Below are 22809 nucleotides of genomic sequence, written 5' to 3' on the forward strand. Positions count from 1 at the left end.
GTACCGTCCCTCACGTCGGCTCACAAAACTTGTGCCGCGTCGCCAGAAAAACCAGTCTGAATTCAGATGCGAACCTTTTAAACTCGTTCCTTCGCACCTCCCTCCGCGCGCCCAGTTGTGATTTTACGCTCGCTGTATAGATTCCCGGGACTGTTATCGCAAATCACTCTCTTGTACAGCGCTCCTCTCGCCGAGCAATCCTCCGCGAGAATTTCACGAAAAGTTCTCCGGGAAAGCGGAGAGGTTTCGTTGCTACGTTGCCGCGCGCAAAACGTTTGTCGATTCTGCTCCGGGTGCATTACACGGCGGGATTGTGAAAATAATATCGCGAAATTGCGTAAGAGTCAATATTACGAAAGATACGTCTGTCGATATCGCGATCATATATCAATATTAATAACCGTACAATTCCGGCCAGGTATTTTGCAACGTTTTTTTTTACCCCTCGGCGGCATACGATTTCGAACACCGGGTTTCGGATTTTGCACGCGTATTTGGAAATCACGCCTCGATTTTTATTCACGCTGGTATTTGTGCGGCGACTTGGTAACTTTTACACTCGCTACTATCCCGGAGTTACAACGCGAATGTCTTTTATTGACACTCATTCCTAGAATCTTTGTCCGGGAGATAACCGATACGTTATGAGCTTTTCTCGGTATTTATCGAGTCTATAATTGGGCAGAGATAATTGGTACGTCGAAACGTGTTGAGACACAGCAGGCACTGAGCTCGCTTGGCTCGCCCATAAGAAAAACAACGTGCAGAACTGATTGGCATTATTCTCGGTTCATTAAAGAACAAGTTTGATAAAATGACACAATTAATTGCTATATAAAATATTAATTTAGTCTTTGATACATGTTAAACAAAATCCTTATGACCCGCCCTCTGTGCTGGTTAAACCGAGGGAATGTTCAACTATAATTTCTCGGAAAGTTCTCCGGGAAAGCTCCGAGAGAGGTTTCGTTGCTACGTACCGCGCGCAAAATGTTGTAACGTCGATTTCGGTCCGGGTATGTTACACGCGGGCTTGTGAAAATAATACCGCGGGAAATTGCGCGAGAGGCGGTATTACGAAAAATAACGCGTGTCGATACTGCGATTAAATATTAATGTCTGATCGCCTTAATTGGCGATCGCAACAGCGAACGCTTGAGAATCGCGTGAATTCCAATAATCATTCACCGACTAATGCCCGCTGTCGGTGGCAGCGTGTCAGAAATTTATTGTCGTATGAACTTGCCGAGAGTACGCGGCTACATCACGTCGTCGGGGTCCACCTTCGACCTTCTCCCGGCAAAAAAAAAGTGCATCGTCCGCGACGGCCTTAAACCGCTTTACGGACGAGCTCGTAAATTTCCTTCTGCTGATTCGTCTGTTCGCCCGCGCGGACTATCAATGATCTCTACCAACGCGGGCGAGCACGTGCGCGAGATCACGATTTTGTTCCCGTCAGATGCCTCGTAATTTATTGTCCTTATTGCAGGAAATCCGGCTTTCGACCATCGCGCGAGAGCCGGAAGTTTTAATAATAAGAGCGCGCACGGCAGCCGAATCGGGGCAATCGCGGGTGCAACGATTGCCGTATCTACCGCGAGATATATCTATACATCGTACGGAGAAAACAGTTTATACAGGGTGTACTGAAACCGCCGGATATCCTCACAGATTCTTTAGAAAATTTCAAGACAGAAATTCTAATACAAGAATGCCAAGGCTAATAATAGTTTTTAAATAATAAGCGAGTGTATATTTCACCAATGACAGGCCGATAGAGATTTCGCGCGCTCAGGCACGGCGACATGACACGTGATAAAAGTGTTCACTGAGAAAAATGTCCGATTAAATATAATCGGATAATCCAATTACATGATAACAAACGGATATATCCGATTAAATTGTATACCGATGAAAAATTTGATCGGTTTTTCAATGAAATTTCATCGGTAATTGCATTTCATCGGATAAATTTCATCGGATATATCCATAATTTAATCGGAAAACGTAATCGGAAAAATTAACCATCGGACATACTATTTAATTGGTTTATCCGATGAAAATTTTTCTCAGTGTTCCTATGAATGTCGCCCTTTTTAGCACAGTAACAGCCTTCGTGGTAAACTGATAACGATTGATCACTTTGACTATTACATACCCTGTATATCAATGATATTGTATGAGTTGAAAAGTCCTGTACCATTTTGCAATTTTCGCAATAGTCAACGAGTTATAAATTATTAAAAATCGCCCGGCCTACCGCCCAATTATAGCGCGCGGCGAGATGCGGCCGACCGCCATTTTTTTCTAGCGATAAGAAAACTATTGACTGGTGGGCGATGGTGTCGCGTTTATCGAATCGATTCGGCACGAGGTGTCTCGTGTGTCAGCTTCTCTCTCTCGCTTCTCGCGCCGACCGCAATACGCGGATATTAAATTGGAATTACCAGCATTAGAGTGGAATAAAGTTCCGCCGGGCACAAGTTTCCGCGGGCAAAAGTAATTTCCATCCCGGGGGCGGTAAACTTTAAAATAGCTAAACGCGTGGTTGGTCGAGGCAGGAGTGGAATCTTCGGTTTATACTTATGGGGAGAAATCGTTTCCTCGTTGCGCGAGCGCAGTCGGACGCGAGACAGGAGGTTAATTAAACTCAAGGATTTTAAATCCTTTCATCGCTCCCCCTCACGCCTTCCCCCCCTCACAACGAGCTTCCTTTTGAAGACCGTTCATGCCGGAGGCACCGTACATAGGCTCGATCTGCCGGCGATACCGTCGCCTCGCGAAATATTCGTCGAATAAAAGCTATCAGTCCCTATTCGAAATCGTTGGAAATTATTCCAAGTATCGGAAACAGCTCTCTCTTTCTCCCTCCCCCCTCTCTCTCCTCCCCTTTCTCTCTCTCTCTCTCTCTCTCTCTCTCTCGAGGTACGCCAAGAAAATGGAGTTGGCGCTTTTACCTTTTCAGGTAGCGCGGCAAGCTGAAGTGTCGATATCTCGCGGGTGTCACAGGTTTATGCACTTATCGCCGTCAGAGCTAACGTCAGATAGACCGTTGAATTTTAAAGCTCCCCGTATACGTGCGCAAACTTTGATATACTACGACCTGTACTCTTCGCGAGAACTTTTTAAGTCCCCCTGAAATCTTCGGAACGAGGACGTTCAGCTTATGTTGTGATTCCAAGTATCGAATAACCACCTGAAGCCACCACCCCCCCGTTGCCGGCGCGGCGCTCGCGGGATTTGCATTAATTTCGAAACTCGGCGAAATTAAGGGAATCAACTTGGAATTGGCGCGAAGGGACGCAAAAAGAATCACGTCGATGAAAAGCTCGCGGATCCACGGGGAGAGAATCGGCCGGGACTCGATCGAGCAATATATTACCGTCACGCGCGCGCGCGTCCATCGTGCAACATTACGCGCATCTTCGCGGATGAATAATTAATTTGTAATGAGAAAAGTGCACGTCACGTCACTTCTATCGCGGCGAGGCGATCTTACGGGAGAAACGCTCTTAATCCGGACCGGGGGGGGGGGGGGGGGAAGAAAGGGGGGGAAACATTCCCGGGCACCCCCGGGCCCCCGCCCATTTACCCTTGTTCCCCGACCCCCCCGGGGGCGAGGGGGAGGGCCGGTATTATTTTTTACCGGCGCGAGGGAGAACGACCCGTTTCGGGAAAGCGAAATTCTTAATCCCCCCCCCCCCTTCCTCCTCGCCCCGCGCTGCTGTCGGTCGTACGATCTTGTCACTTGCCGAGATAACGGCTCAAACGTGTTCCGGACGGTTAGTACGTATTGATTCCTTCCTGTGGCACTTTCCACCCTTTCCCCACAACCACAGTCCGTTCCCCCGCCCGACACCCCGTCGACAGAAAAGCATTCTCCGCCCTCGGATCCTCCTTGGCACTGCTGCCACCGACGGCTTTTCAACAGATCGCTTTTGATCTTGCGCGTCCCGACGCGAAATAAGAGCTCCGCGACTCCGTACGGCTAATCAGATTTTCCGACGCAAGGGGGAGGGAGGGAGGGGGAAAAAAAACGACGGCCTGAATCCCATGCAAATCTGCACGAAGGTGTTAAAATTAGTTTCCATTTTGTGTAAAGCGCGCGGGACGATTCGCCGTCGCAATTTAACGACTGCGCCCTTGCTCTCCCGTGTAATTACGTTTTAAAACGTATCGCAGAGTAGCGCCTATCCGGCGCGGCCGTAAGGAACATCGACTTTCAGTCCTTAAATGTATTTTAATGAGACGTTAGAGTCTGTTAATAATATGTAGAGCAACATGGGGGCGATGTGTACCCGTAGCAGAGGGTTAGCCTGTACCTCCAGAAGAACAATGCAATACCGGGCTAAAGTAAGCACCTTAGGCCAGCGCAGATTAATGCACGGTGGCTTGGAATAGCGCAAGAAAGGTACATAACGACTTGGAGCACGCGCGCGCATAATGCGCGTAACATGTGTAGCGCAGCATCGACCTAATTTGTAGCATTTAAAAATGCTCGCCGCACCGAACACAATTGTCCCGGGCAACATCGAAGTCTCTAGAAATGTGCGACCTTTGAACTTTCGCTAATTAGACTTATTAGAATTTCGTGAAAATTTGATTTGCGTCAGCAGCAGGGAATTTTAATCAATCATCCGCGTTCGTTTCACGCCCGCTAATATTATGGTTTTACAGACTTATCTATCTTAATTAGAATATAATAAATTATTATTTCCCTTAAACTGTTCGCTTAGTTATGAGAATAAATGAGTAATTTATGCGCGCGCGGCGTGCAACGACACGCAACGTGAATTATACAGCGTCACGAAGCGGCACGATCGCCGCCGAAACGATACTTTACCGTAACTCGCGGTTATTGACAATATCGCAGTTTACTCCGAAAACTATCAAGTTGAATGAACTATCTCGTTAAGAACTTCGGGCCTTCAAGCACTAAGTAGATTAATAGGCACCGCGAGAAGCGTGCTTCGAAATCATCGGGATTCTCTCGTTATTCGAGAACGATAATACGATCGTCGTGAGAGGGCAAGGGGGAGGGAGAGAGAAAAGCAAAGTAATTAAACAATTAGCTTGCCGGCTCAAACACATACGTGGTTTGTCGGGCACACGAGCGGCTGTATTTTTCTTACTGATAAATGTACCTCGTCAAAAGAGTAGGTCAAGCGAATTAAGCTACGCACGTCCGAGTTTAATGCAACAACACGATTTCAGGTAATGACAATGAAATAAAGCGGAACGTCGTTTTTTTTTGCTTAGCCCCGTAATTACGTCACTTAATTAAGGAGAAGCGGATATGAAGCTCGCGCGCGTCTCCTTATTCTCTATCGCCGCGAGCCGCATTTCGCATTTGACCTCGTGCGCAAAGACATTACGCAGAATGCGGAGCTCAAATCGCAAATTCCCGTGTTATTATCCTTAATCCCATAAATTACTGCCGGATTTCACCTGGAATAATTCACTAATAAAGTGCAGCACACGAGCACAACGTCGCATTTGCGAAGCGCGGTAAGGTCTGTCCAGACAATTCGCGTAACTACACAATGCGGGGGCTGCCTCTCGCTAAAATCTCGTAGGATAATAGGTGTGTTCCAATAATTAATACACAAGTTGTTTTGGAATGTTCCACTTAGAGAAAGTGTTTGGCGTAACAGTCGTACAAATCAAGCTTAAGCGCTTTGGTAAACGTTTACGTTTGCGATACAAGCGAAATGCCAAAGCGCTCGCGTCGATTCACTTATCGTGCGAGCGAATCAATAATCGCGCACTCGCGGAAAAAAAATTATAACAAGTTATTAAAATGTATACGCGCCAGATAGCGACAGCGATCGCCGGTCTCTATTTGCGACGCTTCTCGGCTTCGTACGCGGATAATAAAAGTGACATTCGTTATTCGCTATACGCCGTGCAGCGACGGTCATCGTTTAGTCGAGATTTTATTTACGACGGTCCAGAAATCGCGAAAATTCATTATGGTTTTTACAACGCCGAATGAACTTCGCTATTCGTAATTCATCCTCTCGACGACATCCGGCACGCTGAGGCCAAGCCTCTGTTTTTAATTAAACGCCCGCGGTGTGTGTGTCCCCCGACGCATCTTCCTCGCCGGCTTTTTCCCCTCGCGCTTACGTTCGCCGCGTCCGCCACGCAAGCCTTTCCGTTTTTACAGGCATCGATCGTCCCCGCATCGCCGGCGTGGCCGTAAATTTAAAAGCGGAGCGTTTGGCCGGAAACTGAATTTTCGATTCTAACTTCGAATGCCCGCAGGAATATTTATATGCGACTGAAGACCTCTTTATCCCCGCGCCGTTTTAACGCTATATTTTTCATGAGGATCACGCGGCGGCAAAGCCCTTCCGCGAGGGCCTTCCTTTTTAATCGCCCACGATCACACGGTTGTAATGTTTTCGTCAATAACAGCCGCGCAAGGTTTAACGAGATAATTTACATAAAGCGGAAATCAAAATACCGCTTTAACCGCGCAAATAACTTTACTGTTGGCAGATTTACTTATGGACAAATCGTAATGATGCGTGGGACTGCAGGATTAACACACCCATGCGTATACATGCGCGCGCGTAGATTGACACGCTCGATATACGCATTGCAATTTGATTTTCATATTGCTTTGATGTAGCCAATCAGCACTCAGTGTGTACGATCTACGATATTAAATTCAAACGGTCAAAATGATATTAAATGAATACGCTTTTCGTGTCGCGCTGCCAGGTGCAGGAGCTCAAATTTTTTTTTCAAGGGTGATATTGCCCATTGTGTGACTGCGTATCGAATGCACGCGCCGGCTTTGACATTTCCAAGTCCGGCAATCTGATACGGCGCTTTTTATTGACGTACCGCGGCGAAAACCTTTCACGGGGATGTGCTTCATTACGTTTCGTCCGAATATAATTATTTATACCGTGAAATAAAGCGTAAGATCGCGTGGTCTTATTGCGTACGTATTATCGAATTTCGTTACACCGAAAAACAAAACGCTTTAGTCCCAGTCTACAATAGATGATTTAAGCCCTAAGCCTTAAGAAATTGACTAATCACAGTCGCGCATTCTACTCATACTTGACCGTGATTGGCCAATTTCTTAAAGCTTAGGGCTTAAATCATCTATTGTAGACTGGGACTTATCGTATCGTTAAATTTCACTTGCTACGTTAAGTAAAACCATAGTATTAACTGGTGTGCCCACTCTCTGTCGGCCCCTTGATCTTCTCGGTCCCGATCCCGTGGTATTCCATCATGTCTTTGGTCCAAATCCAGTGGCGTGTATGTGTGTGTGTGTGTGTGTGTGTGTGTACGTACTTATCACAGCTACACTACCCCATACAATTGGTCGGACCATAAAAATGACGGATGCGCAGAAGGGATCGACGCAAAACGAAACAAATGCAAGCAGGCCCACTCCGTCATGGCGAAATCCCACGTGATCGGGACCGCAAAGATCAAAGGGGCCGGGGTGCACCTACTATAGTTATAAGGTGCAGTGGGGTAAATCCGTACACGGGGCAAATCCGCACTAGGCCCTTATTTATTCGAATACACGTTGCATTGTACCAACTGTAAGGTAGAAATCTTCCTTTGGTTAGTATTCAATGATCAACATAGGTGGCCGCCACGTATTCTGCGATTCCCCCGTTTAACTCGTTCGAGAAAGTTCATGGTGTTTCCATAATAATTCCGCTTTTGCCCCCTAACATAAGGAAATAAGATTCAATAATTTTTAAGCAGGTAGGTGCAGTTTTGCCCCAGTTCCGGGGCAAGTCCGCCCTAGCAGCGCTGTTTTTAATTTATTAAGAAAATCAATAAATTTCAGAAGTTATTTTTAATCCAAATTAATGCAACTTAAAGAATAAACCATGCGCTAAATAAAAACACTAAGATTATTAGGTTTTAGTGGAATAGATAGAAAATACATCAGTTTAAAGTAAACTTTACAATTTCTGGGTCGGTTTTACCCCACTCCACCTTACTATGGTTACACCATGGTCATTTGTTTCGTTTTGCGTCGATCCCTTCTGCGCATCCGACATTGTTCCGGCCAGACCAGCGAGAGAAAAGTTGTATGTGGAGTAGTGTGGCTTTGATAAGTACGTATACTCGCACACACACGGTGCATAGTGGAATATCATGTGATCGGGCCGGCAAAGATCAGAGGGACCGACGGAAAGCGGGCCTACTAGGTTTACTATGGCAAAACGTATAGGCCAAAGGGAGCAACGCGAGGGTTCGGATTCTTCCGCGCAGCGATTATTCCACGACGGGCGCAAGTACGGCGCTACGCGATGACAGAGCGCGAAAGGATGATCGAGAGGTGGAGGAAGAAAAAGAACGATTTTCCCTCGAGTTAACGTCACCAGCGAGTGGTGATGTATCGAGCACGTTGGTGTGTTACCGCGACGGAATTGCATGCCCAATGGTAACGTTGCGAAGTAACCCGTTGGTATTGGGTAAACACAAGTTCGCGCAGTTTAACATCGCCGCATTTTGAATGGCAAACAACAGATACGTGTTCGATTACACAACGCTATTGCTATTCGCGCTGCTGTTATCGAATTATCTCCCATTACGGCAAGGATTGGTCATTAGCACGTAATGCAGTTACGAACGCATTATTCCGATACGCGCATTATACCGGCCGTATCCAGGACGGATCTGAGGCCGATTCCTTCCTTAGGTAACGCTAATCCGATCTCGGCTACCAATTAACGTTAACTAACGGCCGGTGATAGGAACGAGGTAAAACATTCTCGCGGAGAAAAATGGCTGGACCGAGGCGCGTCTCCTCGAGATGCGCTACCACGCGCGCTGCTCATTATCGGCGAGAGCGCAATTACCGGATCGTCGTGAGCCGCTTGCAGAAATGGAGCCCGTGATTGTACGGGCGTTATTTGTAGACTTCATCCGCGACTTCACGCGGGAACGGAAATAGTCCTGATCGCGCCCGGGAGAAGCGAAATTGCCTGTCAATTCGAAATCTTTTTACGAGGCGACGAGATAAAAGGGTGTCGCGTTTACGGAGATAATTATCGCGTGTAATAAAATTACAAGAATATTCACGCTGCGTGGAAATCGCCCGTAATTGTACGAGCGTTAATTATTTGTAAAATCGTCCGCGGCTTCACGCGGAAATGGTCTTGGTCGTGCTCGAAGGAAACGAAATTGTCTGTCACGCGAAATCTCTTTACGAGACGAAGAGTAACTTTTTGTCGCAAAGGTGTCGTATTAGCATAGATTATTATAACGTAATTATACGAATAGTAAAACTGCGTGAAAATTGCGCTTACACAAACTTGCACTACCGTAACGTACCGAGTTAAGTAAATATATGTGCGCGTATATGTACCTAGCTAGATTACACCCTCAGAAGGGATTTCTGTTACCTGGCACAAAAAATATTCTTGACGCATTTCTATTTCTCACAAGCTCATTTAGTATAAATGAGACAATACCGAAATAAAATCAACAATTCTTATTCTCCTCTATCGAATTAAAGAAGATTGACTTACTATATTGAGACAAGAGTAACTTATATAAATCTAAGTGTACATATTAATTGCGTTTAGAATCAATTTCCCTCCATCTTACAACGCACGAAGTTGCCACCACGATATTCGACAAAAGGCTATTATTTTATTCTAGATCTTGGAATTTTTCATTTAAGATTAAAATATTCCCCTATCTATATAAAAAATATGATCGGCGCTATATCGATACCTATTTTATGATACATTCAAGTGTAATAGCATTGGATCCGGAAATTTTTTCTGTGGGTGTATCTTGCCTTGAAAATAAGACATAATCCACGAGAAGGCTTGCGTTGTGCTTTCTCTAACGGCTATATTTTTACCGACTAATTATAGTGCAGTTTGTGCTTGCTTGGGTTTTATCAATGCATAAAATCAGACACGTGCGACTCCTTGATAATAACGCCGTATATTACGTGTAACAGAAAGAAGGATATTTCCGCCGGTTATCTCGTTAGCGAAGTAATAATAATATTAGGAAATTAGCGTTGCCGGTGGATTACGCTCACGATGTTATTCTTAGCCGGGATGTGTTATATGTGCAATCAACGCGCAATACGACTAATTTTAAGCTTCTCGCATGAATGCACTACCGTAACGTACCGAGTTAAGTATATGCATGCGTGTAGCCTTAGGTGTACACACGATGTACGAGGTGTGTCCCGTGGGGTGCCCTAATTATCCGCCTAATCCAGCTAATTGCAATGCGTAACCGTTAAGCGTCAAACGCGAAGATCATTAGCTTCTTAAAAAAACAAAAGATTTTCATAAGATTTATCAAATTCATCGTATTAGAGAATTTGCTTTTTTTTACTATTATCTGTCTGATCTGTCTCGGGCCTCGCCTATTTAACGTATTCATATAAAAGTGCCATATTTTAAATCTTCTATGTAACGTAACAAATTCTTTCATCTTTTATTGATTTCCCTAATGGAAAAAATGATTTGTAAAAAAACGCAACTTGACTCCAATACCGAATACGCCTGGAGTATAGCAATATCATTTCTGTATGCAATTCTAAGTCACCTCGTGATCATTGTATTACAGAGATACATTTTTTTATAATATAATAATTCACCGTCCAGATTTTACACGGCTGTTTAAAATCGAGACCTTTTTTCGCTGGAAACAGTTATTAATAGCCAAGCAATTTCGTGTTTCATCATCAATCGGTTACATAATGTGCATTCTATTCTTGTATTGAACAAGCATACACGTGTGCGCGTGTCTTTACAAAGTTCTACGCAATTTTAATTACAAGTACGTAATGGTCCCTGCGGAATTATTCTGTCAGAAAGAGAGAGAGAGGGGGGGGAGTAGAAAAAGGGAGAAAGAATAAAGATAGGCTGGACTCTGTTGGACTTTATGTACCTTCCCGTTAAATCCTCTGCGCTTTCAGCAACGCATATTCACTGTGGCATTATCGTAAATCAATTATCGTCGTACCAGCGTGAACGAACGGCAGAGAATTTTTCACTTAGTCCATTGATCCACCCCTTAAATTTTATTTTACGCCGGCGTCACGATTGACGGCGATTCGGAACGCTTTCTAATTAAAAAGCGTAAACTGAAAGCAAGCGAGATACGCTCAAACCGCGAGGTAATAAATAAATTGTACCAGATAATGCCGGGAGATAAAAGTTGACGTCTAACGCGCAAATGGTTTTTATTTTCTAACGACGCTCGTGTAAAATAAATCTCATGTCGCGCGAAGGAGGGCACTTGACATGTTTAATATAAATTTTAATAAACAAAAGAACTATAAGCTTCGAACACACATGATGCTACGCGCTAATTATTCTCGTATGTAGAAATAAATCGATTATTTTTAGTTACTCATAAATGGTCTGTAAAATTATTGCCGAGTTCATGCTAGCCTACACGTCTAAACGAACGGAACGTTCCGAATGAATATGCGTATACCTACTATTTCAAAAAACGGTAAAACATTTGTCTCGCCATTGGAAATAAGTTCCCGACGGGAAAAAGCTCGGCGTATTGTCGCGTCGTATCATAATTTACATGATATATTATCTTATATTTCTTCCCCGAGCAGTCTCATAACGGCCTTGCTCTTTGTCAATTGCAGAAATCGCCCATCCGCGAAAGTAGCACTGCGAGTAACGTCGCGTATTCGTGACTGTAAACCGTCCCTATTAAAATAATAAGCACGCGCGAATACGCGTGACGAAGATTTCAAAATCATTATTCCCGTTAACATGATCCTGTGCCGAAATTAACCAAACCCCAACGGTATGACGTATCAAAAGAAATGTTTACGATTTAATTTGCAATCTCAGCGGTTCGATCATAAACGGCGATTCATTAATTGGTAGCGGAGGAGAAGTCCCCTATTATGAGACAGGCTCCTAATACGAGATAGCAGGGTCTTTTTGCTAAATTAATAGCCATCGTCCGTTGGCTCCGTCGTGAATTTATTGCCCGTGGTGCGAGGTCTATTTAGCGGAAAATTGATTGTTGCTTCGTGTAATCGTCGCGACAAAGGATTCGCGATTGAATTTGAACACCTGCGCTGTCTCATATTAGAATCCCACCTCATAATAGACTTTCCTCTATTAACGGGAAGATAGCGGGTACTATCGAGCTTCGAATTAAATGCCGGTGGACAATATTACGCCGTATACTCGTACATTGCATCCGAGTAACTAATACATTCGCGGGCCGCGATTGTCTTCGGGATGGTCCTATCATGGCTAACTGACGACGGTGTATATTTCATTCGGCTGTTGGGGGGACAGGATAATAAATTTACTTAACTACCCTCCGCCGGCAATTTCATCGGTCGTTGTAAGCGCTGTAACGCGAGACAATGCCGTGCCATTCTGAACGATTTCCCTACACCGCGCGGGAAGAAACGCAATTTCTTTCAGGCTGTAAAAATAGACGAGATTAAATCGCGAAGTGACAACGCGCGAATACTTTCAGTAATTACGACGTCCGTGGAATTACCGCGAAATATTCATCCCATTTAGATGATGGACGACGCGTTGGATTAGCGTCGTGGTTCTTTGCCTACAATTTGTCTTCGAAACTTCTGCGCGAGTATCTCGCGATCGGCGCCGAACTCGGGCAACTACGATTTTTATTCGAAATCAATTATCCGTCGTGGAAAGCATAAAATCTTTCGAAATAGGTGTCGCGAGATACGAAGACGCGACAGCGACATACTCGGACGAAACCGAAAGTAAAAATCCATTTGGGGGGGGGGGGAAACCCGTGAATTTCAATTTTCCAACCGCAATGTGTTACTGCAACTGATGGGAGCAATTTGTCAATCGAGAGGAAAACATATGGGAAACTGCGAGCACGCGTGTAACGTTTTTCCATTCGTTCGTGGAAAAAGAAATACATGTATTTTCCCATTGAAAGACTTAACAATTGTGCGGGCGATTGAAGTCTTTATAGAAGCGAATTATTTTTAATATCTTTTTCACGTCATTATGCCGGAAGTCTTGCAAACGAGATATTTACGTGAAAAATAAAAGAGGACGTCTCTTCTTGGCAGAGGATACATGCCATTGTTCCGCGTGTATTCTCGTCGTAATAAAGAGTGTATAAGTTACATCCATATATGGTTACGTGATTATACATGCGCGTACATTTTTTGAAAACCATTCGCGACTCGGGTGTCTTCCCAAGATAAGCCCGTCCGCATTTTCGCAGCAAATCCACACGCGCTCTCTCCTCGCACGGGCAAAAAGCAGCGACGGGCTGTCGCGCGAAAAAGTCTCGCAATCGCGCCCCGTCCCCTGCGCGGGATTTATTTTCCTCCCGGGGGGTGGATTAAATCGGGCCGCGCCAGGCCCGCATCTCGAACTGTCCTTCATTCGGATCCGCGTGTGGAACTAATTACAACGCCCGCGCGTCCGTCGCATCGATTGCTGGCGTTTTGTTCGCGTACGCGCTCGGGGGACCAGGGGACGGCCGGCGGCACGCGGTAAATCACGTAAGAAGCCAGCGGAGCAATAAAATTTCACGCCCGCGTGTACGCGCGAGTTCGCGCCAGATCCCCGGCCTCGCTGCGCGAAAACCGGGATCATATCCGGAAAATTATCGGCGAATTCGCATCCGCGATGGGGGAGGGTGCGAGGGAGAGACGATCGAATCACCCGGTAGTATTGCGTACACTGACAAAAAAATTTTTTTAACTAAGTAAATAGATTTACTTAAAATTATTTTTTTACTGAAGTAAATATTTATTCTATTTAAATAAAAATATCAAATTTGAAATGAATCTGTGTATTATCTTAAGTAAATTAATTTAAATTATTACATTTTCTACATGCAAATAAAGATTTCAAGACATATAGAATACTATTTATTAAATGAAAGAATTGTTTTTGTTAAATACGAAATCCAATTTTCTTAGCGGTGTAAACATTTTATAGAATTAAAATAAAATTTTTTAAATTTAAAATCATCTATTCTTTGATATTTAATAAATACTTGAATTAAAGCAATGCATGTTTTAATTTGTTGATTTTTAAAATCTAAGTTAATAAGCTACTAGGAGTCATTTAATGAATAATTTTCTTGCATAAAGTAATATTTTTTTAATTAAGCTATTTTTTGTATCAGTGTAGGGGAGATAATAACGTCGGAATTAAACTCGATCATGCGTCGCGCCGCGTTCGCCGATTGTGCTCGTTACATCGACGGCACGCCGCGAATTAAGGGCCCCGTGTGAAACGGCGAACGGATAATCCGCCGATGCTGATCTACAAAGTTCTTTTAATTCGCTGCATTATCGCCCGACCCCCGTTATCCGAGCCCTTGCCGCTGAACCGTTGCCGCATTAATTTCAGTTCACACCCGGCTTGTATCGAAAACCGCTGGGCATTTAAATAAATGCCCGCTATAGTATTTGTAATTGGCGGATTGCTCATTTTTGTTATGAAGAATGACGGCAGGCGGTTCTCTTCTTTTCGATAATTTAATTAACGTCCAACGTGAATTAGGAATGTGTGAAAAAAATTTTATAAACGATTGCCGCGCGACAGCGTCGCTATTAAATATTTGGAATGACTCGGGCCGCTGTGCAGCACGCGTTGCGTTCCTCTTTATTTAATAATCCTTTAAAATAGTCTAAAGAGGCATTAATTTTTGTGCAAAGAGAATTTTCGAATGTGTAAACTGCGTGAAATACCTCGAATATAATTTGTTATTTAAATAAACCCCACGGCAATGCCGTATTCTCGTTATACACAATTGCGTATTTTGGGACATTAATTAGAGTTGAAAATTCCAACGCAAGAAGATCACGATAGTGTGATAGTCTCGAGTTACAAACGATCCAAATTGATTAATTGATAGAGCTCGCGCGCTCACAATCAGTTCTGTAACTAATTGCACGCGAATCGATCTGTCAGCTGTTATTCATTTTTAAAACTCCAACATTAATTTTTATCGCCCGGTTGAGTGGCTTTTAACTTCTCGCGGATATTACGTACGTTAGCGTCTTATATCAGTTCGCTGTTTAAAGCCGAGTTATCAATAAATGGACAAGCTGCGAAAGATTAATACGAAGTTAACGCGATAATAAATTGATTAATAATATTGCCCGGTTTTTATTTAATAAATTGTTGGAATGTGCTACACACGATTGTATTTTCCATCATTTTATTCGTGCCGGTGTGAAATATGGATATTGAAACTATATTTGAATATATTACTTTCTTGCGCCAATTCATGGAACATCCGACCCCGGAGGGGTCAAGCGCGAACCCTCCAAATTTTACTATACACATACTTAAGGGGAGAAACGGAAAAAAAATAAAATATCTAAATATTGACAGCTTTTCCCTATCGGTTTAGCGGATATTTATTTTTATTTCGTACAAAAAATATTTGAATATCTTGTCTCGGTTCTCATCTCCCGTGAAATACGAAAGGGAAGTTAAATAAAAACTTGTGAAAAATTTCAATATTTTACTCCTTATACTTTTAAGTTTGTCTACCTTTTTCTATTTTTCATTATCTAGTTAAGCAATGAAGTTGAAAGTTTTAAAATTACTTAATACTCAAATTATATCATATCTTCGAGGCATTCTCAACTTTATTCCCTGGAAATCTTGTGCTTGTGTACCCGAGCAAAGAGAATAAGAAATAATATACCTTTATCAGATTTAAAAAGAATTTCTGTTTGGCGAAAATTACTTCATCGTTGTTTCTCACTTTTTATCGAGCGTACCTGAGTTGCGAAATATTCCCCAACTTCTTTCATTTATGCATTACACGCGCGAGTTTAAATTTGCTGTAAATTTTGGCGATTATGTAATTTGCGCACATTGTAATTGCTATCCCGATGCACTTTGGCAGCAGCCAAAATGTGCCAATAATTTTAACCGGTCAGTCATACGTCAATAATAAGTTCTATATAATATGCTTCGTTTGTATTCGCGTATGAACAATAAATCGACAGACGGCCATGCATATTTCAGCGTTAAATATTTGTATTAATCCGTCCCAGCTTGTCCATTTCGAGGCAATGAATTCACGAGAATCCTTGCCCGATGTAACATAATATTCGCACATTATTCATCATCTTGAATTAAAATAAAAGATATTTTGATAAGCACTCACCGATACGATGCGCAGCGGCGGAGATTTAACTGCACGTTGTTCTGTAACACACAAATAAAGAACTGAAATTAGAGCAACGCTTAAAAGCCGCATTTCTTTTTCAAATAAATTTACTTCGAGAAAATAATTAAAAATAATAAGCGTTTCTCGAATTCGGTAAAATCATTATATAATTAATATCTATTTGAGAAACCAACGAAAAAGTTCGGCAATGATAATTGCAAAATAATGTCCTGAGACTAACTCGAGCGTAAATTTTCCACACAGCAAAGCTTTCCCCAATATCAATTTAAACTAGCCGACTGTACGTATATATTCGAGAAATAACCGATTAACTTCAATAACAACGAATACTGTAGGCATATGCAGTAAATTTACCCCAGGGTTGCTCCGCCGTTGCCCGATGCCTCCTTGGCCAGCGCTTCCTCTCAGACCTCGTCGTCGCTGCCTCCTCACGATATTCCAACAACACTCACAAACTACACTCACGAACACAGCACTCACTCGCGAAAACGCGGATTACGATCGCCCGCACTTCACTCGACACTCCCGGCACTAATTTCACGCGATAGAAAAGTGCGTAACTACGCGAAACTATTGTACGCCCGCGAATTTAGACGTAACGACGCGACTTCAGCGACGGAGAGAGTCTTCTCGTCGACGATCATCGATCTTGTGAACACAGCACTCGCGAAAACGCGGATTACGATCGCCCGCACTTCACCCGACACTCCCGGCACTCATTTCACGCGATAGAAAAGTGCGTAACTACGCGAAACTATTGTACGCCCGCGAATTTAAACGTAACGCGACTCTAACGACGGAGAGAGAGTCTCGTCGACGATCATCGATCTTGTGTCTTGTGTTACGGCTGACAAATATCAGGCGGCAAAGCTGGCGGCGTTCAGCAATTAAACATATCGTCGGAGCCGGAAAGCTGACGACGACGGCAGTTTTATCTCGGCCTAGGCAGATCGAATCAAGGAACAATTACATCTCGGATATTGGAACGAAAACGGTAATTTAACTCCTCGTTCCCTGTCGCGTGTCGACTTCTCGCTTCCGATGAACAAATTATATAAGATACCCGTTGCGATGAAACGGCCGGCGTTTCGAGCATCTGCTTACTCGCCGCTCGTTACGAGAGCTCGTTAATTCATCGCAGTTCGGCAATCGTTAATTGTACGTGGGCAATGATAGGCGTCCGTTAGTACTTGCCACGACTGTGTCTCGTGGGATAATGCGACGATACAATGAGCGGCTCGCGGCGCCCGCCCGACCTTGCCCCGCGAAAGACAGAGAGCGAGGCGGTTACTTTAGGTAAACAAGAGCGCGGCGTACAGAAAAACAACTAACGGGCATTAGTTGCTTTTCTGTACCGCCTCGCGATTATACACGGTGTACGCGGGCCAACGCGTGAAATATTTAATGCGCGCTTTGAAAAATAAAGACACGTCGAATATTTTGGAATACCGCGGATTAATATTGACGAAGGGCTTATTATCGCAACATTTCGCGCTTCGTTTCGCAGACCCATTAGCGTCGCTTGAGACGGCGACTAATTTTCAGTAAAAATGGAAAACTTTGATGGACGAGAGGACTGTACGTTACATGTACATATTTTATTTTGTGCCGTTAATTTTATAATAACGACTCAACTTTGTTATAACTTTTTACCGTTCAATGACATATTCAATATTGCAATGACTCGATTAATTTTCAAGGCAAGTGACTGGTCGAAGATTCAATTTCAATGCGTTATTCACGCGTCCACTTGACAAACCATATTCTTTTATTGTACACGCGATATTCGATCGCGTCTCATTTTACACATTACTTTTGTACAATTAGTTTAAATTTTTATTTGTAATTTATTTTTATTTTATTTCTGATATTTGATCGCGGCTCATTTTACACGTTGCTTTTGTACAATTAGTTTCAATTTTTATTTTTATCGGTAATTTTATTTGCATCTCTGACAAGCGTGTAACTCCGATTATTGGTGTGTTCCCTTTTAGAATTTGTGCTAGACAAGGACCCAAACCAGTTATATTTTTTATTTTTAATTTATTTACAAGTATTTACAAGTATATTACAAGTACATAATTAACAAGTGCCAGTTAAGGTCGACTAAACTGATCCATTGTGACGAGAGGATTGTACAATTCGTATGCAACGGTTAAAAATTTGTTATTCGACGTAATCAAATCGTCAGTATCGATTGCTATAAAAGGTATAATAGCAGGGGAAAAAACGCTACTTATGAGAAAAAGACAAAATCGAAAAGAAATATAAATGACTACATTAAAAATCACACGAACTGCACAACAATACGTGGTAAATCAGTAATGTTTAAACGCAATCCTAGGCTCTCGTTTATCCAACTAGAGCTCCGCGAATCTCTCAGCTCTATAAATCTGATTTTCTTCCCGGTTAATTAATTTACTTGTGTTAACTTATCTGTGCATTAATTTTGCTTAAGCGACACGTCGTGTTTTCCGCCCGAACCGCATGGCTGAACAGAAAAATAAATACCAATTTTTGGAACAGGGGAAAATTTGATGAAATTTATAGAGAGGAAAAAATGCAATGTACAGTATATTGTTCCGCGTCCGCCAAATTTTTGTTAATTTTGCAATCCGTATAGATTATTCATTAAAAAGCAACACACACACACACACACAACCACGTATAGAGTAGCATGGCATCGATTTATCGATTATTACGGATCGGCTTTTAACAAAAATGTAATTTTTCGTTCACGGGTTAGTGCTTGACCGTAACTGACCGTAGCGAATTTTTTTTTTGAAAAAGGACCCGATACATACAACGCAGTACGTGTGAATACCGTGCCGGCTTTTTTCCCCGGTGGATAAGGGTTTATCGCGACTCGGCTAAAGACAGTACAGTGAAAAGGGATCGCGCGAACGTTCAAAGCGCCGAGTGAACGAGTTTCATCGGACGCCATGGGATTTTGCTGACAGAGCATGCGTCCAGCCCGCCACCACATATTTGCGGACGAAACACATTCGATGGTTCGGATTCCTCTCTTGCGCATAGGCGTTTACAGCGAGAGAAAAGCGGCCGCAGCGACCGTAAATCTGTAATTTTAGCACGGCCGACTGATACGCAACGAATGTACGGTACGTGTGAGATCGTGGCGGGGTATATTAGTGTAAACCACCAGCAAATGATAAATCAACAGCAAGCTTACTTCTGGGTCGATTTAAACGATTCACCCGACGGCCGCGCGACGCTTTAAATCCGATTTTTTCCTGTTAATTAATTTATTGTTGCATAATTTATCGTTGTATTGATTTGTTTAAGTGTTGCGTTTTACGCACACAGACTGATCGAGCCGAAGAACAAATATTTACAAGTATTTTTAATATTCGGAAAATGAATTCCATCAGTTCTGTGCGTGCCGCACAAAAGAATCGCTACAGAAAAAAATTCCCATCCAGATCCATCCGGATCCAATGCTCTTACACTTGAATGTATCATAAAATAGGATCGATGTAGCGCCAATCATGTTTATTTTGTCGAATATCGCGGTGCCAACTTCGTGCGTTGTAAGATGGAGGGGAAATTTATTCTAAACGCAAGAATATATGAAGTTACTCTTGTCTCGACGTAGTAAGTCAATCTTTTCTAATTCGATAGAGGAGAATAAGAATTATTCATTAATTTTGATAAATGAGGTTGTGAGAAATATAAATGCGTCAAGAATATTTTTGTCTCGGTGACAGAAATCCCTTCTGAGGGTGTTAATTTTTTCTTCATGGTCCGAGAGCTAGTAAATGTATGAGCATCTTGAATGATAAAAGCCGCGTGGAAAGGAGGAGAGATCTGGTACCGATCGCGCTTTTACAGTTAGCGATATCTTTCGATTTGCAGGTGACGAATTTCAGTATCCAACATCTGGCCACACGTCCTGAGGGACATATAGATCAGAAGTAAGGATGGCCTTCCACTGGGATAAGCTCTCGCCAGCGGAATTCCAACAGCTTCAGGACTTGGCAGCTTGTAAGTAACAAAAGAAGGAAACGGAGAAAGGAAGTGCTGAAACGTGTAAAATAATGCGGATAAATCATAACGGGGAGCACGGCACTCTCCCTCTCGCTCTTTCCTTTTGAATTTTTTTACAGGTCATAAATCCCAAAGTCCACGCTGCTGATGAAGTTTTAACAAACTTTGACTTATCTAGCGTCGGCAAAATTTTGCGCAAGCAACTTTATATACACCTGGCTTAATTTTCGCTTAATAGACGCTGTTATTAATTTGCAGGCACTTAACGAAGATTAGTCTCTTAATTAGTTATCGATATGCAAAATGGCGTCAAACTTTCGGATAGTTTGATATAAAGCAAGGTTCCAAAATTTTTTCAATATTCTGCAACGTTCGTAGCTGCTATTGCGCTGCTTAACAACGAGAATAGAATATTTAGCGCGGTTTCGGGTTTATTTATTTCAATGCCAATGCCAGTGGATTATTTTCACGTTTTTCTCGTCACTTTCAAAGTCCCGAGGCTACACTTAATTAGGCGATCATTCACACAGCGTCGCGCGAATGAATCGAATTGCGAGGCGTAATTTTGTTTGTTCCGGATCGGATCAAATGTGCGCGATAATTTTATCGCGAGTTTACCCATTGAATACAAATGGCTGCTCCATGATACCTGTTGTGTTCTCTGAAAGTTTTATCGCGACGGAAGTAAGTGAAATTACGGTCGCTGTCGGATGACTACCGTCGCGCGAATTGGGGCGCGGAAAATTATTATAAGTTATTTATAACAACGAAATATAATATGAAGATATCATCGATTAAAGTGTAAGCCGATACACTTGAGCAAATGTGTTGTAATAAAAAGCTCTGGCGTTTCGTCGAGATATTTCGCAATTGCATGCTCCGGATAGAATAAAGCGGCACGTTCTTTTCTTTTTGAAATAAGTAAACATTTTTATGGTGCACGATTATCACAAATTATATACAGTTCTCGTATGTCACAGTGAATATTCGTAAGTTATGTACACGGCTACCAAGAGGCACTATCTTTAATTACAGGTAGCACTTAACTCAATTAAATATAACAGAAATGAAGCGATAATTGGCTCCGCTCAATTACGTAGAATGAAAGTCAACAGCTGGAAGTTTGTTGAATGAAAGCCATTAAAAATACATCAAGATGGATATAAAACGTAAATACTGTCGCGTTGGCAAGGGGAAATATCGAATAATCGCCTGTTTGTATACGCGTCTCCGCTTGTTCTTCTTCTGTTCGAAAGCGATGTGCGTATTGTCTGAAGAAACACTTTGCAAAATAATTCGCGCTAATTTCAACTATATGTGATAATTAGTAGCTTACAGCGTTTTCGCGGACATTGCTTTGTAGCAATCGTGAGATTTTGAAAAACCCCCCATTCTCGAATGAATAATTAAAACAAACGCGTGCAAGTAAAGAGAGCCGCCTGTTTTATATATACAGCATTTTCCGCGTATAAACGCCTCAATCGCGGGCTTGACGACGTACAGGTGTCCCCGCCGTCTAGTATTTTACATCTGGCTGACAGAGAGATGCTGTAGCAACGCCCAGCGTGTCTTTCGAGAAGAGGCAACATACGCGACGTACGCGCGGGAAGGCACTAATTCATCGTACAAACGTTGCACTTTGTCGCGCGAGCGGAATAAATTGCCGCCGTTCGTCAACAAATTCACTGGCATTACCGTAATGCGGCTATCATCCCCGTAATCTTTTATTCGAAATAGAACAACGTGGAACGCCGAAGGGAAACTCGCATCGCGGAAAAGGGGTATGATGAGATTGCCGAGATCGCGGAAATAATATTGCTACAATAATCTGTTAAGAAAACAATGAAACGAGAGGGTACCTCACGTACACTAGGCGTTTGTGTCGATACTTGAGCCGTTGGTGGAACAAACATTTCCTTTCGTTTCTTTTTTCTTATAGACGACAACAAAAAGATAAGCACGTGCAATTGCAATTTGATTGTAAATTATATCGAACTGCACAAATCGACGATTGTTTAACGGCAAGTTGATATTAAATAGGCACAGAAAGTCGATACTAACTTAATTATTGACAACAATTGCGTGCCGGAAAATGCGTGCTTTTTACAAGGCAAATCCTTACAAATATCTCTGAATAAATTCATCGTAATAAGTAAGCTTCCAAGCGAAAATTGCAACGCATTGTCGCGGAGTTGTTGCCCGCGATTCATCTGTACGGACATTCTGTCCCACTGTTATAAAACAATAGTTCGATAATCGTGAGCAGTTACGCGGGCCCGACATCGAGGCGGAAACATGAATTTCAGCTGGGCGCGTTAATCATCTGCCCCGTCCGAATACGATCCATCGTGGCCGTTAATCGGCTCGAAAATAGTAGCCGCCCAAAAATATCTCGGTCCGCTAAGTGCATTATGACGTCGGCCCGGGTAGATTAGGCCAATGGCCTCCTATTATTAGTCAATTTATCGTCGTTGTTTTTTCTGTAAACAGTTGAATCCAAGATGGTGGATCAATCTTGTCCTCCATCCGCCCTCCTCGCTGCCTAATCTATCAGAGACGAACTTGCTCGTGTCACATCCACTGACATTCGTCGAATTGTACGGGGGGCGGGGGATATTAATGTATTTACGATTGTAA

At 42.9% G+C, this 22809-nt stretch overlaps 1 protein-coding gene across 3 annotated transcripts in view; it reads left to right on the top strand.

Annotated features, from left to right (window-relative positions):
- The window catches only part of LOC105565940 (diacylglycerol kinase 1), a 112825-nt gene that overhangs the window by 35403 nt on the left and 54613 nt on the right, over positions 1-22809 (top strand). Inside the window, exons 1-2 of one of the 3 annotated variants that reach the window (XM_012019554.1) lie at positions 16580-17161; positions 20041-20169. In XM_012019554.1, coding sequence (XP_011874944.1) covers positions 20106-20169 — 64 coding nt within the window. In that variant the 5' untranslated portion in view covers positions 16580-17161; positions 20041-20105. Of the gene's footprint in view, positions 1-16579; positions 17162-19885; positions 20170-22809 lie in introns of those variants that run through there. The other 2 variants (XM_012019555.1, XM_012019553.1) reach the window with 2 other exon arrangements.

This window comes from Vollenhovia emeryi, unplaced genomic scaffold (genome assembly GCF_000949405.1).
Source record: "Vollenhovia emeryi isolate VEMERY1.0 unplaced genomic scaffold, V.emery_V1.0 DF939148.1, whole genome shotgun sequence".
Lineage (NCBI taxonomy): Eukaryota > Metazoa > Arthropoda > Insecta > Hymenoptera > Formicidae > Vollenhovia > Vollenhovia emeryi.